Genomic DNA, 17,814 nt, shown 5'->3' on the forward strand with positions numbered 1-17,814 from the left:
AAAGTTCGTCTATTTACCGCTAGATGCCGCTAAATTCATATGAAAGCATATTATGCCAAATACTTGATTTATTAGATACTTCATATATTTATTGTAAATTTAAATATTTCCGTTTAAATCGCATAATTTTATGATATTATTATATATTGGTCTTTTTAATTAAAGTAACGTTCAAAATATAGTACAATATTTTTAATGTGGTAACATCAAACTGACGCGTGTCTATTCGTGCTTCTTCGTTTTGTGACGTACGACGTCGACGTGTTGACATTTTCATACCATTTCACTTTTTACTTACGTGTCAAACAAGCGAGCCTTGTGCGCTTCGGCACATTTAATTTTAGGACTTAATTGTGAGTATTCCACCTTACTACCCCTTATTTTAGTTTCGACAACAGTGTTTTAGTGGAAGTTATCATTTTCTACCGACATAAGTCAAGTGCGTAAGTGTCGAGAGTTTTCCATGTTTTGCACCGTGCCGACCTAAAATCTCCGATATTTTACCGATAATAACGGTTGATTAGGTGTGAATTACTGATTAACACCGTGAAAGTGCGCCGTATGCTCATTTCTGTGTTTTATGTCAACGTCGAATATCCGTGGCAATAATACCTTGTTAAGTTTCTTAAAACATCTGGATAAACACGGTATTGATGACGTCTGGTATTATTCTCAAAATTGTGTTTTTCCTGAGCACTTTAAAGGCATTAGCGGCGTATAATAACGCGTTGTAACACTTGATTAGGTAATTATTTCTGTTATCTGAGTCCTTCATTAATTGGAAATCTTAACAGATTATCCAAATACATTATCTTTCTCTTGTTCAGCAGTATATCAAAAACTTTCTAAATCACTCAGAACTGAGTTTAAGAGTGACGATTTCTAAACGAAAGGGGTTGAGACATTATTTTCCTTTATGATACTAACTACCTAGTTCATTTACTAATGTACTTACTGGTTATTAATATAAATTCAATGCCTAGTTTGAATGTTAATACTCATTATCTAATGAGCATATTATGTATCTCAATATAAGGTGTTCTAACTAATAAAACATTTCATTTGAGATCTGTAGGTCTTACTGTAATTTTATTTCCTTGCATTTTATTGAAATTTTATCTTTCTTACAGGACAAATATAACTGATAATAAATAAAAATGGCCCCAAAACAGAGGATGCGCATCGCCAACGAGATTGCCAGCAAAAACATCACGCAGCGAGGCAATGTACCCAAAACAACCAAGGTAAGACACTTTTCTATTACTTTTTAAATGATTTTTATAGAAAGCAACCCTTCTGTTGGCATGCATCATTTTATTGTTTAACACATTCACTACCAGGAACCCGCCTGGTGGGCGCTCGTAAACTATGCTTTGCCGGACAACCCGCTGGGCAGGTTGCTTTATACACAGCTATAGACAACCGGTTTCTGGGTTAGTGCACCGTTTTTTGTCTGGTAGTGAATGTGTTCAAGAGTTATAACTTTCTGTCTTTCTGGAAATAAATTTCAAATAGATATTCCCGCTATGGGAGTTTGCCACACAAAGCATTAACCACTCTGTGATTTAAATCCAGTTGTGTGGTGTCAGACATCGCCAAGCTGAGTTTGTTTAGTGTGGAAAATCTGTAAAATCCTACAAAATAGTAGAAATAGAGTTATAGGGACAATACAAGTAACACAAGGAAACTTTGAAAATGTAATATGGATGATTCATTTAATTTAAAATGTAAAAAAAAATCAAATTAATCTTTATAAAAAACTACCCGTGTGGCATAATGCCGTAAATGCTGGCAGCATTTCCTTGCTGTATTGCAATACCAGGTCTGATGCCAGTGATGTTCACTACCCTCTTGGATAATTCCTTAGTTAGCGTAAGCACGTTCGGACCCTACAGGCCAAGAGTCTTAACGAAGGTACGAATTTGTAATCGGCGCCAAAACCCTTTAGTCATTGTTTTTTTCAGCATCTATGGCACCATGCCACAGGGGATCGTTTTGAGTAATTTATTTTAAGATTAGCTTTATTTATTGTTGTATTTAATTTTATAGTTTAATTATTTAATATCATTAATTGTTATTTCCGTTTTACAAAGTTAACCCGTGGAGCGCCCTACCAAGACACGTGTGATGGTAACTCCATACTATTCTTGGTTCTGGGCGTTCCGCGGGTTAATTATCATTTAAGTAAAAAAAAACCTTCAGTAGGTATTCAATATTTGCAACTGTGCCGATATCAGCTCGATATTTTTTATTTAAACATGAACAAGTTATGCCTGATATTCTTATTGTTATCACTCCCAACCACCTGTGGCATTGAAATTTTTCCACTGCCATTCACAAATCTTGTTTACTAGTATATAAGACTTATTTTAAATCACTATTTTTAGGGTTCCGTACCCAAAGGGTAAAAACGGGACCCTATTACTAAGACGTCGCTGTCCGTCCGTCCGTCTGTCACCAGCCTGTATCTCATGAACCGCGATAGCTAGACAGTTAAAAAAATTTCACAGATGATGTATTTCTGTTGACGCTATAACAACAAATACTAAAAACAGAATAAAGTAAAGATTTAAGTGGGGCTCCCATACAACAAACGTGATTTTTGACCGAAGTTAAGCAACGTCGGGCGGGGTCAGTACTTGGATGGGTGACCGTTTTTTTGCTTGTCTATTGGTCTATTTTTTGTTGATGGTGCGGAACCCTCCGTGCGCAAGTCCGACTCGCACTTGGCCGGTTTTTTACTGTAAACTGCGCATTTCTATATTATCGTTTAATTTCACTGTCGCCACAATTAGGTTCGGTTTGCAAATCGATTGGTTACTTCACTATACAAAACTGATAAGAGAAAAGTATTTTCACGGCCATGTTAAGTCAATGAAACGATAAAAACATACAAGTTGTATAAAACTATTTATTTGCCTATTTATTTAAACTTTAAAGTACAAATGGCGGACTTAATGCCTAAAGGCATTCTCTACCAGTCAACAATGATGATGAATTTGCTTGTTCTTGTCAGAAAATTTGGCATTGTTTAGAAATCCTTAACGAAAGGGTTAGATAATGTAATGTGGTAACAACTAATATAATGTATAAAAACTTAAGGTGGTGAAGAGAAATACCAAGAAAACCCTTCCTTCGCCCTACCCAATTATTTTTGAAGTGAAAACTTCTTTAGCGGCGCTGTGCACTTTTTGTGATGGGGAAAAAATGTTAAACTCGTAACAGGTGTCACGTGACCGTAAGACGTAGGACGGTCACGTGACCTGATCGAAAAACTGTTACTTCAATGTCATTGAGTTTTTCTTTACTGATTTAAATGCCATCTAGTGAGTTTCGCTCTAACTGGTATTAATATAACTCGATTAGGGGATTCAAGTAATGCGACGAAATAACGCTAGATGGCGTTAACCTCAATTATACATAGTGCTGCAGACATTTTGCAATAGTGATTGAGTTTTCACTTCTGCCGGCACTCCCTGAGTGCAACCCGTTGTTTTTTTTTTTTACTAGTTAGCCTTGATAACAGTATCTTTGACCCTGTTATCACCCGACACTTGCATAGCAATAGCATACTTAATTTTTGACTTATTTAACATTTTAATCCATTTCTTGACTGTGTCCATTATAGTAGTTTTCACAACTCCAGTGGTTGAATTAACCTTTTGAACGCCAAAGACGGCATTTGACGTCGATCGTTTTTTGATTAAATCTACTGAAAAACACCCCACTTTTAGGTTGGCATTATTTATTCACAAAACTAAATTTTACCCCCGTGGCGTCAGTGGCACGGCAAATGGATGCGCCGTTTGGCGTTCAAAGGGTTAAACAAAATTTGATGGCTAAAATTGTCATGCCATTTTTGTACAATATGATACTTTTTAGGGTTCCGTACCCAAAGGGTAAAAAACGGGACCCTATTACTAAGACTTCGCTGTCCGTCCGTCCGTCCGTCTGTCACCAGGCTGTATCTCATGAACCGCAATAGCTAGACAGTTGAAATTTTCACAAATGATGTATCTCTGTTGCCGCTATAACAACAAATACTAAAAATAAAATAAAATAAATATTTAAGGGGGGCTCCCATACAACAAACACGATTTTTTTGCTCTATTTTTTGTTGATGGAGCGGAACCCTCCGCGCGCGAGTCCGACTCGCACTTGGCCGGTTTTTTCTGGCCAGCCGGAACCGGTGCCAATAACATTCAAATATGGGATCTGACTACTGTGCAGATGCTCTAAATTCCTTTGGCAACTAGTAAAATGCGCTTGGGCGCGCTCCGCCTCGGCCCGTTCGGTGGGAATCGTACTCAAGTCAGGCGTGGCTCACTCCGCGATTTCGTCGCTTTGCTACAGGTAGCTAAAAGTACATCCGTTCCGCCCCAATTTCGGGGAAAGCCATAAGCCGCGCGTGGCGCTGTCGCCACCTAGCGGCCATATCTGTGCTGATCGTAACAGACGCGTTTTGTTAGAGAATGAGTCTTCTGTACTTAGTACTATTATTTATTCTGTGCTCAAGTGAGATAAGATCAATGTACTTTGTACTTGAATGTGTTTTTAATTAGAACTAATTTATCTGTTACAGGAAAAGGAAGACCAGTATCCAGTAGCTCCCTGGCTCCTTGCTCTCTTCATCTTCGTAGTATGCGGCTCGGCTGTCTTCCAAATAATCCAGTCCATACGATTGGCCTAAAATCTAAATCCATAGAGTCCCCAATGTGGCTTGAGTTGTTTCTACTCGCCGTCAGATGTCGTTGTGTGCTATGGGATGGTGGCTGTCACTTTAGTTACATTTTCAAACGTATATTAAGTGGTGGCGCTTTCAGCGCAATCTAGAGTAATTTTATAGGTGTTTGCTAATATTTTTACAAGAATTTATTTAAACACACCTTTAAAACGACATCTGGCGTTCACGTTAATATTATTATAATACCAGTTTTGCCAAAATAAGTTTTTTTTTGGGTGCTTCGGCAGATTTTTTATTTGGCCTGATTAGAAAATGTTAGACTAGCCGAGTTGTGAATTGACTTGGTGACTTAATCATTCCAATTTTTAACACTTGCCAATTTAAATGTTCACTCATCCGTCACCTCCATTTTTACTGAATTTATTAGAGTGTTAGGTGAGTGACTATTTCTTAAGTTGTAAAGAAACCTAGAAATATGTTGTCACTTTAATTCAGGAATCGCTCAAGCCACTATCCCATAGTAAATGTGATATATAGTAGCGTTTCTGTGCATTGTTACACACCTTGGATACAAATCCTATGAGTCTTGTATTTTTTTTTACAAGTTTTGTAATCAAGTGTATATAAACGTTATCTGTGCGTCTCTCTGTAGCTTACAAAGTTGCATCTTTATCTAGTGGTAAGCGCAGAAATGCATAATATAATCTCAATCTTCAAATGTACGAACTATATTCTTGTATATTGTAAAATAAAATTACGAAATCAAGCATTTAGTGTATGATATTCGAGATTCCATTCCGTTGTATCATAGAGAAAAAACTACATAGAGTGCTCACTTCATACATCAGTTTTAGTACCAAAAAGAATATTAGCATCTAGCATCGAGTAGCGGAACTATCAGTACTGCTACTTGACAATAGATGTGGCACCGACCGGAAAGTCTTATGCTGTTGAGATAAGACATCTATTGTCACGGCTACGTGCTATACACGGGTACGTGCGGCGGCGGACTATTAATTTCAGTGTCTACATCTAGCATCGAGTAGCGGAACTATCAGTACTGCTAAGTACTGATAGTTCCGCTACTCGATGCTAGATGTAGACACTGAAATTAATAGTCCGAACTGATGTATGGAGGAGTGAGCACTCTTGTCTTACTATATTTCTCTATGGTTGTATTGAATAATTTGACGCACAATGATGTTTGCATTATGTGTTACATTTTTAAACCGACGTATGAAATTATTTTACCGCCACTAGGATTACAGGAATTAGTGGGTCTATTTTATAATTGTAATTTATTTGAAATGAAATACAGTATATTTGTCTCTTTCAGTGTTGTTTCTTTTACTATATCTGTTGTTTTTGTATACTATTGGAGGTATATTCTGATTTTAATGACAGGTTATGAATTAGATCTCGATCAGTTATGGATTTGGGTGCCTAGCCAAGGTGACAATACCGTGCATGAGCTTTAGCTGAACAGCACAAGAGCCCCAGGTTTATTGGCGCGAAATATAAAGTCAAGCTTAATTTTCTAATTTACGCCACAAGATGTTCACTGAGAATAACACTTAATGGGATCACTTCGGTCTTGCAAATCGGTTAAGCTTTTTGACGCCAATGACCGATATATCCGCACCGTAGGTTCAACGCCAAAGACCGATTAATCGGTCACAGACCACAGAGCAACAGACCTACGTGCATATGCATAAAGTTCAATTTCAGTTATGACATTTCAATGACGGGGCGTCTGAGAGACAGCTTTTGTGTTTGACACGGCGTCGAAAAGGTTAAATGCATTGACATGTTTGTTTGACGTGTAGATTTGGAAAAGTTAAATATAGCAACTACCACCACTAATAGGTATGTACTGTGAATAAGTCAAAACCGCTATTTCTTATTTTATTAGACCTTTCTATATTGTGGATTTTGGGCCAAAGTTCTCCTCCTTTGGGTCAAAGTAGCCCGACTTTGACGATTTTTGGCATTTGGAAATAGTTCAAAGTATACTTTGGAAAAAATAAAACGAAAAAGTAATATATTTTCCTCGTTTATTTATATTCCACGATTAGGTACTTCTAACATTCGAGAGCTTAAGTTTTTTATTTTATTTTACAATAGGTAAGGTATAACTATATGGTACAAATTAATTTACATTGTCATGTGATGTGGTCTTATAATTAATTTTGGGTCCTAAATAAAATTTTCGAGCACCTAATATATATAGCACCAATTTATTCATTGCAAAAATGAATATTAAAAATATAATTTCATAAGTCATGGATAGATGTCGCTACTGACTACGTGTAATTTCGTGGGTGATTCTGAGAATATGGCCTTATCGTAGGTAATTATTAACAAACACTGGATTTTCAATATATACAACCTTTAACAAATATCATTATTGAACTATCAGTGAATTAAAATATTGTGCGTGGAACAAATCTGTGACTGGTAAAATACTTATTTAAAAAATAATCCAAGTGGAATAATTACTGTTTTATGAATGCTGAAAACTAAACTTTGAGACATTTCATTGAAACGAATGACTACTTAATCTTATTGCCGTACAAATTGCGCGGTAGGTATAGTATCTGTAGGTACTTTACAAAAATTACTAAATTTTCCATCATAGTTGTTCATTGTAGGCTCCTGTTAGGTTTCTAGAGGTACCTACTATTAAAATAATTATGTAGTGTAACAAAAAATAAACGTGCATACAAAATATTCAATAAATAAATTGAGTTTACAATTCAATTAATTAAACCTGGGTGTGTTACGGCGTCGAATAAATTCGCCTTTAATATTGTGGTATTTTCCTTATTTACCACATTAAATATATATTTGTAATATCATTATTTGTCATGGCAACATCAACTTATTTATTACCGTGGTAGGTAGGTAGCTATAGAGGTTATGTGCTCGTACTGCTCGTGGTATGAAAACGATCCTCGCAAAACCAAGAGTGCTCACTCCATACATCTCTCATCATCTTATGCTCAACAACGTAAGACTTTCCGGTCGGTGCTACATCTATTGTCAAGTAGCAGTACTGATAATTCCGCTACTCGATGCTAGATGTCAACACTGATAATAATAGTCTTTTTGGTACCAAAACTGATGTATGGAGTGAGCAATCTATGTATTTTTTTCTCTATGACAAAACGTAAATCAGCCATCATTGATCAGAGACAAGCATAAAATTAAGACTGTTATTCTCCATATAGGCAGACGCTTAGTAGGTATTTATATAGGTACGAATGTGATAGGTAGTGCGTATTACGTAAATTGACATGGAGATTAACTGACTTTATTCTCTGGTGTATGATGCCCGAATACGACGCCACTCGTTCCCTAAACAAAAATCATAAATCACAGCTGCTCACTACCGAAATGTCAACCATAACGTAAACACTTAAAAACTATTTTAAAGTATCATAAATGGCCTCGTTGGGATATGTACCATTCAAATGGATGCTGTTGCTAAAACTTAAAGAATTATTCTTACTTAATCGAATCTCCGTCCTCTCAAAACTTTGATCCACTTCTTGAGGATAATCCTCCATATTACTAGTTATTTCTAATCTTATTGCGTGTGATTTCGAATCTGATTGGTCAACAATCTTCTTGTCTCGCTCCCACGAATCTATGGCTATTGATACGTCATTTTTACTGCCCATATCATCAAAATCACTTGAGGCTATACTCGAAGTGTCCAAATTGAAGTCTGTGGTTTTCTCTATAACCACCACTTCAATGTGTCTGAACGGGTTTTCTTGGTTCTCAATCATCTGTCTAGCTCTCTCGTCATTACGAATGATGACTTCTTTTTTTACGTTACATATCACTGGATCGTTGGCTAAGACGTCTACGTTATTGTCATAGGATTCGTCTTCGCTAGCTTTATTAGGTGCACATATTTCTGCATAAATGTTGTCAGAACTGGCATCGGAATCAACCTTTTCCTCTTCCACATGTACCGCGTCTGCTACTTGACCGTAAGGTAAGTCCTCTATGACGGGTAACTTCCTCTTCTGTATTGAAGATATGGATCTTCTTAATTTAACTTGAGATTGCGGTTCTTCTTCTGAGATATCAATGGGTACGAGGTCGTCGTCAATTTCAAGTTTCGGAGTCGGAGCTCTCGGTTTGTCGATCTTCTTTCTAAAATTAAGCTTGTCCCCGTCGCTTAGTCGTTCAGTTTTCGTCGGCATGCTGTTGCTGTTATTACCATCTTTTTTGTCTGTGGATTTCTTAGAATGCAGTAGATTCGATGTAGATTTGCTAAGGACCTTTTTTGTTTTCACATGGAATTCTGAGCACAATTTTTCTGTTATAAACGAGTGTTGCTTAGAATTAATTTCGAATTCACTGTCGTTGTATAGAGAGCCCGCTCCGAACATGTTTATGTCTTCACAGCTTTGTATTTGGTTATACGATTCAGACTTGACTATTGCCTTTTCCGGTATCAGATCTGGTTGTATTCTCTGTCTCCTCTCTAAATTCGTCGATGATTTTGACGCAGAAGATTTCTTTAGCATATTTTCGTCTAAAGATTTTAATTTTCTACCGGAGCTCGTATCGCTTTCCATGGAACCACAGTAGTTGATCTGATCAACACTGAGATTCTTGCGGCCATGTTTGATGTTGATCCCGCTACCTTCAGTGTATGGACTGTCCGGGATCCCCGTCTGCACTGACACCGACTTTGTCAAAATCGGTTTCTTGTGGTTCGAACTGCACTGACTCGTGCCCATATCAGACGAGGAAGTCGTCAGACTCTTATAGGAGTGGCTTTTCTCGGCAGTTCCATCGCCCTTCACTCTCGAGGGTCCAAATCTGTCTTCAATGAGCTTTGCCATATCCTGGTACCTCTCTATAGAGCTGTGTTTTTCCCCGAGAGGATCGAACGGATCTTTAATGTCTCTATATCTCTCACGGTTCTCTAATGACGTTATCTTTTCGTCCGTTAATTTCTCCGTGCACTTCAAAAGTTTCAAGTTCTTGAACCACTTGTTCCTCTTCTGCGCGGAGTCCTCCCGGAACACCTGCATCTTGTCGTTGGAGAAGTGTTCCTCTGTTTTCTCGTCGTTCTTTTCATCTTTGCCCTCGTCGTCGCTATACACGTCGTAGTTCATGTGCTCGAGTTCGTTTTTACTTAAAAATATGATGGAGCCCTCAGTCTCGTCCGGCATGTCTTTGAGGACCTTCTCGCTCTTCCCGAAAAGCCTGGACGTGTCGATCTTGAGTCCCTGGAGTGTGAACTTGCGTTCTTTCTCAAACTTGATCGGCTCGTGGTCCTCTCTGAGGAGGTCCTCGGCGGTCTTCTTGCCGACGACCGTCGAGTTGGCGTATGAGATCTGCCTGATCCAGTTGTCAACGTTGAGTTGACAGAAGGTTAGAGCTTTCTGGAGTCGCGCGGAGAGGAACATGCGCTTCTCGCTGTCGAAGCCGAGCTGCGTGCGGCGCAGGCGCGCGCCGCAGTTGAGCGGGAGCAGCTGCAGGGTCTCCTTGGCCAGTCCCGGCGCCGGCTTGGTGGGGCTGGCCGGCGCGCCGAACTCGGGCAGCGTGCACATCACCAGCACCGGCTCCGTTATCGCCGCCCGTAGCAAGAGGTCATCTGAAAATTCAGACAATCTTTGTCACAATTTGGTTGGTTGGTTGTGTATACCACGATACTTCCTGCCACGTTAATATATAAATGTAAGTAGTAGAAAATAGTAACTGTCCAAATACAGTAAAGAGCAAGTACCTACCTACTACTCTCTAGGTACCTATTATCATCATACCATACACCGCAACGGAAATTAGTTCATTGGAGTGGGACTTAATTGTATCTGTTTACGAAATATCATTTGATATTTAACATTAGCTTTTATCCTCTTAGTAGTTTTTTGTAACGGAAAATATCGTATAGAATGTTGCGATGAGATTCAAAGAGGAATGTGAAAGTCAGTACGCAATAATTTGAGATCAGCCCAAACCCTATTATACATAGGTACGCAAAGAGAGATCTGTGTCCAGTAATGGGATGCATATAAACTAGTGGTGAGTGGCAAAGTTCTACAAAGTTACAAACAACAAGAAATAGTGTAACATTGTAAAAAATGTTGTCAATATCCAAAAGTTGTTCTTTTCCGAATATTTTTTCTCACTGCACTCACATTCGAGAATTTCTGTTTGGCCCTATGGTTGACTGATAGAGGATGCCTTAAGGCATTAAATCCGCCATTTGTACTTATTTTTATTCTGCCACAAAGTTTAAAATAAATATAAGCTCACCTCCGACATCATGCGCCATCTCAATGGGCACTGTCCCGGCCAAGAGGCGGACCCTGGCCGGCAGCCGCCACAGGCTGAGCAGGTGCGGCAGGCGGTGCGCGCGCGCGCCCGCGTCCGGCGGCGGCGGCGCCGGCGGCTCGGCCGCCTCCCACTCCGCCGGGGACAGCTCCTCGGGACACACCTCGTACAGCTCGCCCTTCGTGTTGATCGGGACGAACAGCTCCTGGAACGGGATGAGTGTCTGGTTATAATTAAATACGTATCGGTGCCTGCATCTGCTACAATCAACACTGCCTAAACTAACCTGATCGGTGTTAAGTATTTGGGTAATAAACATTCTGTTTCGGCTCTCTGCAGTTATTATACTGTCTATTTATCGCTTCTAGCATTAAGCCATCGCTGCATTTGGTAAGCAGTGAGTATAATGAGGCTTTAAGAGATATATAATAGGGTTCAAAGAATAGTTAACTGGTAAGCAACGCCAGAATACCCAATGAAGGGATTGAAATACCTAGAAAGACGGCGCTCCCAAATAAAAAATTAATACAAAAAAAGGCTCATAAATTGTATGTATTAAACATGAATGTCTAAGGTCCTCTAGCACTTAACTAAATGTGACTAATCAACTTGTTTAGAAATCTTTCTAAAAAAGTCGCGTTAAACGTTAAGTTTTCCTAAAACGAGGTAAAAGATCTTCCGGCAAAACGGGTAGGCAGGAAAGGGAAACATATGACTCACTCATAAACATAAATCATACTTTTATAGACAACTTCCTTATACCTGTCACAATATCAAAGGCGTGTATTGCTCGTACCGGTAGAAGCCTTTACTGCGCGCTCCCGCCGTCGCTCGCTCGTAAACGGATTCCAGAAAGATTTAGCGACGGACGCATGCGTGGTCACGACGGTCATTATTACAAGAATTCTTAACATATCGTGTACTTACTGCAAAAATAAGCTCTATTGTGTACGGATATATAGCTCAGTTCTGACACGCAGAAGGAATTAGATTTTAAAAGGAAGCCCTGCAGGGATCCGTCTGTCTAAGCGCGAATCTATTTTCAACTCGTCGATTTTAATGGTTGAATTAAGACTTCGTATACCAAACTATAATCACATACTTTTCACTGAGAGCTCCCGACTCAACTATAATGACTTCATTACGAAACACTTTAGAGAACTATAATGAATTTTACCAATCGCGTCTCGACGCGGTCAAAAGTACGAAACCAAAGAATAAAACAAAAGACATCAACGTGCTTCGTTTTAATTAATAAGAAGGCCAATCCGAACATATACACTGACATCCGAATTAATTCATGCTATTTAGTTATTGTGCGTCTCGCCCGCGCCAATACATATAGGGATAAGTACGAGCGAAATGCACGATAACTGGACGTTATCACTTAGATGACATTCTGATGACTGATATCAGAATATCAGTATCGTTCGAATTGGCCTGTATATTGATATTATCGATTACCTACATCAGACTTTCAGATAGGTAAGAGGCCCACTGATTACCAGTCCGCCGAACGATATCTGCCTGTCAGTTGTTCGGAACTGTCAACTTTTTGTTCTAACTGACAGGCCAATTCCGTCCGGCGGACTGTTAATCAGTGGGCCCCTGTAGAGTTTGTGCGGAAAGAGAAGAGTCATGGAATGTAAGGGAGCCCATACATTCTATGGCTCTACGCTTTCTGATAATGTTTGCGTCAAGTAATAAGCGTTGCTAGTCCTTAAGCGGAATCGAGGCCTGCCCAAACATCACATGTCTTACATTTAAAGCTTGATCTAATTTTACTGGGTTACCAGAGGTAAGTTTATGACCTCGTAATATCCCATATAGTTTATTGTCTACGACGTCAAGTGCAATAAACTATCGCAAGTTTCCGCAATCCACCGAGGGCGTCGTTAAGGTTTAGTTCCAGGTGGATATAATATTAAGATTTAATGCATATAACATTTTAATTTACGGCGCATATCGCATGTACGATACTTAAAGTCGCTATTCGATAAAAGATGGCGCTACTGTTCATAATGTACCAATAATAACAAACCTAGTACGTACAATTTGTACCATGTACATGCATATATTATATATTATAAGTATGCATAGTCGAAACTCTGCATAGGGGGCGCCACTCCCACAATAAGTCACAAGCAAAGGGTCTACCGCAACATTATTTAAATATTGAAAAATATATTTAAAAAAAACTATTTAACGTGTTGTTTTTATATGTTCAATACCTGTTCAACAAATATAAAAATACAAGATAATATGCTGTACCTACACTAAACAGACAAAAATTTAGCAAGTAAAACATTTGAAAAACCTTATTATATCTTTTCCTTTATTACTCCATAAGCCAATGCGAATCTGAAGATTTCGAAGAATATTGCATAAAGGAATTACTTGTCGATCTAATCAATAAAACAAATGCTTTATGAGGTCACAGAGAGGAATCCTATTACCTACTTATTATCTGAAAATTAAGCCGCCCGTACTATATTATCAATTCCATACTGACAGACTAGCTTGCGCTGCCGGAAATTCTACATACGATCATAGAGAAAAAAATACATAGATTGCTCACTCCATACATCAGTTTTTGTACCAAAAAGACTATTAATTTCAGTGTCTACATCTAGCATCGAGTAGCGGAACTATCAGTACTGCTACTTGACAATAGATGTAGCACCGACCGGAAAGTCTTATGTGTAGTCTTATAACCATAACCATCCATAACTGACGTATGGAGTGAGCACTCTTGTCTTATTATATTTCTCTATTGGTACGATAGATTACAGTAGCATCATAGGTCCGAGGCAAGAAAAAACGTAGCACCTGTTCGACCGGTCCCTCTGACCAAATTCAGTCTAAGCTCCAGTAAAACACGATTCTATATTGCTGTGGCGTAATGATCCCGTCCCGACTGTTGGATAATGCCACTTTGGAGATTAGAGACGTTGCAGAGAGGAAGTCGTTTATAGACTTGATAATGCATTATTGGTCAACAGTTGATTTTTAACCTTTTCCACGCCGTGTCAAACACAAAAGCTGTCACTCAAGACGCCACATCATTGAAGTGTCAAAACTGAAGTTGAACTTTATGTATATGCACGTAGGTCGATGTTGCTCTGTGGTCTGTGACCGATTAATCGGTCTTTGGCCGCGGTGCGGATATATCGGTCATTGGCGTCCAAAAGGTTAATAGGTGACAAAATAGTTCAGTCGGAGAAATTAAAGGCCAGATATCTACTTAAATAGCAGTTAATGGCACTGTCTTAAGTTAACTAAACAACATTGAATAAATTTAGGGGAAAGCGAAAATTTATACGATATATCATCACTGACTTAAATGTATATCATACATACTCTACCTAATTAAGACATAATTTGTAATGAATAATGACTGACTAAAGGCCGATACAAGTTAAAATTTATAGATCCGTATGTATTCAGGATTTATTAACATTATAATATATAATCAATATCACAGCTCAGTGATTATTAGTTTAGTAATATGTCACAAATGAAAATCTGTCAAGCAGTTTGCGCAGCAAAGCATGCTAGAAAAGATCCTGGCGGAAAAACTTACAAAGTACGCAATAATAAGTACACACCGGACTTCATCTTTACCGATCTGGTAAAATCACAGAACAAGTTAGAATGGCGATGCGAGCAGGGTACGTGTCGCCGCGGGGTTTTGAGCAAACGCTCGCATGCTACTCGCCCGCGCTGACCGAAAATGACATAAGCATGCCTTTTTGCGCCAGAATAACGTTCAGATTAAGAAGCCAGACATCAAATCTGTCTAAAGGAGGCGTATCCATTCACCACGCACACAAGGCGCTAGCTAGTTTTTACTACCGTTGCGCGAGTGTTAGTAAATGTGGAGAGGAACGAGCGGCGACACCGGTTCCGATACTGACTGCGCACGATAGCCGTTCTAACCTCTTTAATATGTTCTGTGGGTAAAATCTTGTACAAGTACATCACGGTACAGAAGAAGGTTGCTCGACGGGCTCAGCCTGGGCCCCCGAACTCTCTTTCATCTCGCTGCGCCTCACTGGCATCAATCCTATCCGTGTACTATTCTTTGACACTACGGACGTAAACCTCCTCGGATATTCTTTCTTTTCTACGTCCTCCTCTTTAATCAAATACCTCCACTTAGATCCGTACATAGGCGCTTCATCAGCCAGTTTTCTAGTATGTTTCACACACGCCGTCGGAGATAGCCAAGCTATGACTGCATTTTTACCATACTGCTCCAAATCGCGATTAGCAGTGTTAGAAACAATTGTCCCGTCGGGTTTTATAACAACAAAATACGGAATATATGATACTCCATATAAATAAGTCAGGATGAGTACCAGGGGATCATCGTGCAGAAGTGTGAACCAGTTCGCTTGCTGGTCGAAGCTTTCCCTCATAAGTGATTGATTCTCGTCTAATGGCACATGTATTACTTCTAGAGGCACATTCACGTGTTTGACACTTTCGTAGATGTTGTAAAACTTCTGGACTATTCCCTCCCTGTCTACATTCTTGGAGATGAAAAGGATGACAACTATATCTGCGTTTGCCGTAATCCATTCTGACGGAATCAAAGTGTAATTTTTGTTGTAAATTTTTGCGTCATTTATCCAGTTGTAAGAAGGAAGCTTTGTTGGATTCGAATCATCCATTACTTTTATAATAACTAATAATAAGTTCCTGGTAGCTGCAAATAATTATGTTTATATTTTGACAGCTTTGATTGGCAGATAGCTGTCGTTTATGACATGCGGCAGCTTATTACGGCTATTATATAAAAGAGGTTCTATAATCTACAGTAATTTGAGTTGATGCTTCAGGGTTGCTTCAGGGTCAATACAGTTTTGCTGGTTAAGTGGTGGGAGAAGTTGATTTTTATTTATATGTATCTCTAAAGTTCTAGCAATCATGTTAAGTAACATATAAAAACAAAACGTACTTTTGTCACTTTTTCAAACATCACTAATCTCAGGCTGCAAAACGTTTAAACAATCATTTAACTTCAAAAATAACACAATGACACAACGGTTCAATCCATTTTGACCTAACGGAAACATCAAAACTAATCAAAAATCTAGACCTGTCGCGTTACCCGTTACTTCATATTACTAGAAAGAAGTTAAGTGATATATCTAACTGTGCAAAATACTGTGTCTTAAATGTACAATTGTCATGCACTGGTTTAAACAATTTGCCACACTAAGAATTTTTTGTTCTCAGAAAAATATATAGGTAAGTACAGGCAGAATAGAATCGAACCGAATTTCAATAACTCTGTTAACGCCTTTATGTTAATAGCCATAAGGTCCACGATTAACGAAGATGACTTTTGGCAGGTGAAATTGTTATTTTATTTGGTTTCGTAACGGCGCACGGCAATGAAATAAAGTGATTGCTCCGCGAATGTCGATCCTTTTATGGTTCAAAGTTGACCGAAAACAATAGCATTATACCAACATGGGTATACTACCGTTTAAAATTACTATACTTAAAAACAAATACCGAGAGCTTAAAGTTCAGCGAAGCGTGGATACCAAAAGTAAATATAAGTTTGTGTAACTCACGACCATACCATTAAATTTACAGTCAGAGAATTATGCCGGCAACCGTATTACGTTCGTGCTAAGCTCACAATTGAATGGAAAATGTTTTTAAAAATGTATATTTTATTTGTTTTAATAGTTCGTGCGATGCATGTGAAATATTAAGAGTCAGAAGTGTGCCAGTCGACGAACTGTGGTCACAGGGCGGTCATAAGGAACTGCCATAAAATGCCAACTCTAAATTGTTATCGCTGTAAGTCACTATTCTTAACTCTTCGTCATTAAAGTCTATTTTCCTGAGGCGGGGAACATTGGAACATTAGATCTGCAATGCATGGGACAGCAGTCAGTGCCTTATTAAGAAAGTCGTGAGGATATTCGACGCGCCTGTATAACCTTCTTAACACTTAACACTTTAGCTGCCAGTCTGGAAACCACAGACCACAGCATTTATAATCGTAAATATGTTTAATTTAGCTAGAAAATAGCCAAACAATGGTTTTTAATTACAAAGGGGTAAATAGTGGGGTAAATCCAGAACATAGGTATTTTATGTAAATAAAATGAGAACATTATGCGTCACGAAGACTCATGGAACGAGACAAAGATTTTCACGTTTCACGATATCCGTAGGAATTTCACGACATATATATGTAGACCACTTCTCTGAATGTTATTGCTATTTTTGATTCGCCAATATTAATTCCTACAAAACATACTTACCTGTAGACTATTGCAAATAAATAAAATAAACACACACTAAGAAACAGAATCGAAACACACGCTTACCTAATAAGCGTACTTAATGACGAAATGAACATCTCTACCGCGTCATTAGGAAATAAGAAAATACTTTTCACCACGTCCGCCTCCATTGTCGGGGCAAATTACTCAATTGTCGTTCCAGATAAGTTGTCATCATGGTAACTTATTATATGTATAATATAAGTGAGATTGGAATTTAATTCGATGTTTAACGGTGAAAATAGGGAGTGTAAACGTCTGCGGTAGTGACAAGCATTACAGGCCAGTTATTTGGTCGTTTCAACGCTGTAAATGACACGGTGTGTAGATTATACACACGTGCGTAGATGAGTATTATCTACAATAATCTACATTATTATGTACTCATCTGTTTGTACGTACCGTAAAAGAGTAAATAAGTATAAAAACAAAAAATACTTCTTCCAAAAGTCTTTGCGCCGCACCGCGCGCACCGCACACTCAAAAAAATATTTAAGGCTATTTGTAATCCGCGAT

The 17,814-nt window shown here is 38.6% G+C and overlaps 3 protein-coding genes across 3 annotated transcripts in view; 1 reads left to right on the forward strand and 2 right to left on the reverse strand.

The window, feature by feature from the left end:
* Positions 1-201: 201 nt before the first annotated feature.
* Positions 202-5,450, forward strand: LOC134658093 (stress-associated endoplasmic reticulum protein 2). Its single transcript, XM_063513698.1, has 3 exons — positions 202-353; positions 1,131-1,244; positions 4,583-5,450. Exons 2-3 carry the CDS (start codon positions 1,158-1,160, stop codon positions 4,688-4,690), a joined length of 195 nt encoding a protein of 64 aa, XP_063369768.1. The 5' UTR covers positions 202-353; positions 1,131-1,157; the 3' UTR covers positions 4,691-5,450.
* A 2,522-nt stretch (positions 5,451-7,972) lies between these two features.
* LOC134658019 (uncharacterized) overlaps positions 7,973-17,814 on the reverse strand; it is a 165,456-nt gene continuing 155,614 nt past the window's right edge. Inside the window, exons 5-6 of the mRNA XM_063513616.1 lie at positions 10,970-11,192; positions 7,973-10,307 (exon numbers count right to left, since the gene is read on the reverse strand). Coding sequence (XP_063369686.1) covers positions 8,110-10,307; positions 10,970-11,192 — 2,421 coding nt within the window. The 3' untranslated portion in view covers positions 7,973-8,109. The remainder of the gene's footprint in view (positions 10,308-10,969; positions 11,193-17,814) is intronic.
* LOC134658008 (uncharacterized) lies at positions 14,968-15,828 on the reverse strand. Its single transcript, XM_063513605.1, has one exon. The coding sequence runs from the start codon at positions 15,661-15,663 to the stop codon at positions 14,968-14,970; it is 696 nt and encodes a 231-aa protein (XP_063369675.1). The 5' UTR covers positions 15,664-15,828.

The sequence above is a fragment of the Cydia amplana genome, chromosome 21 (assembly GCF_948474715.1).
Source record: "Cydia amplana chromosome 21, ilCydAmpl1.1, whole genome shotgun sequence".
Lineage (NCBI taxonomy): Eukaryota > Metazoa > Arthropoda > Insecta > Lepidoptera > Tortricidae > Cydia > Cydia amplana.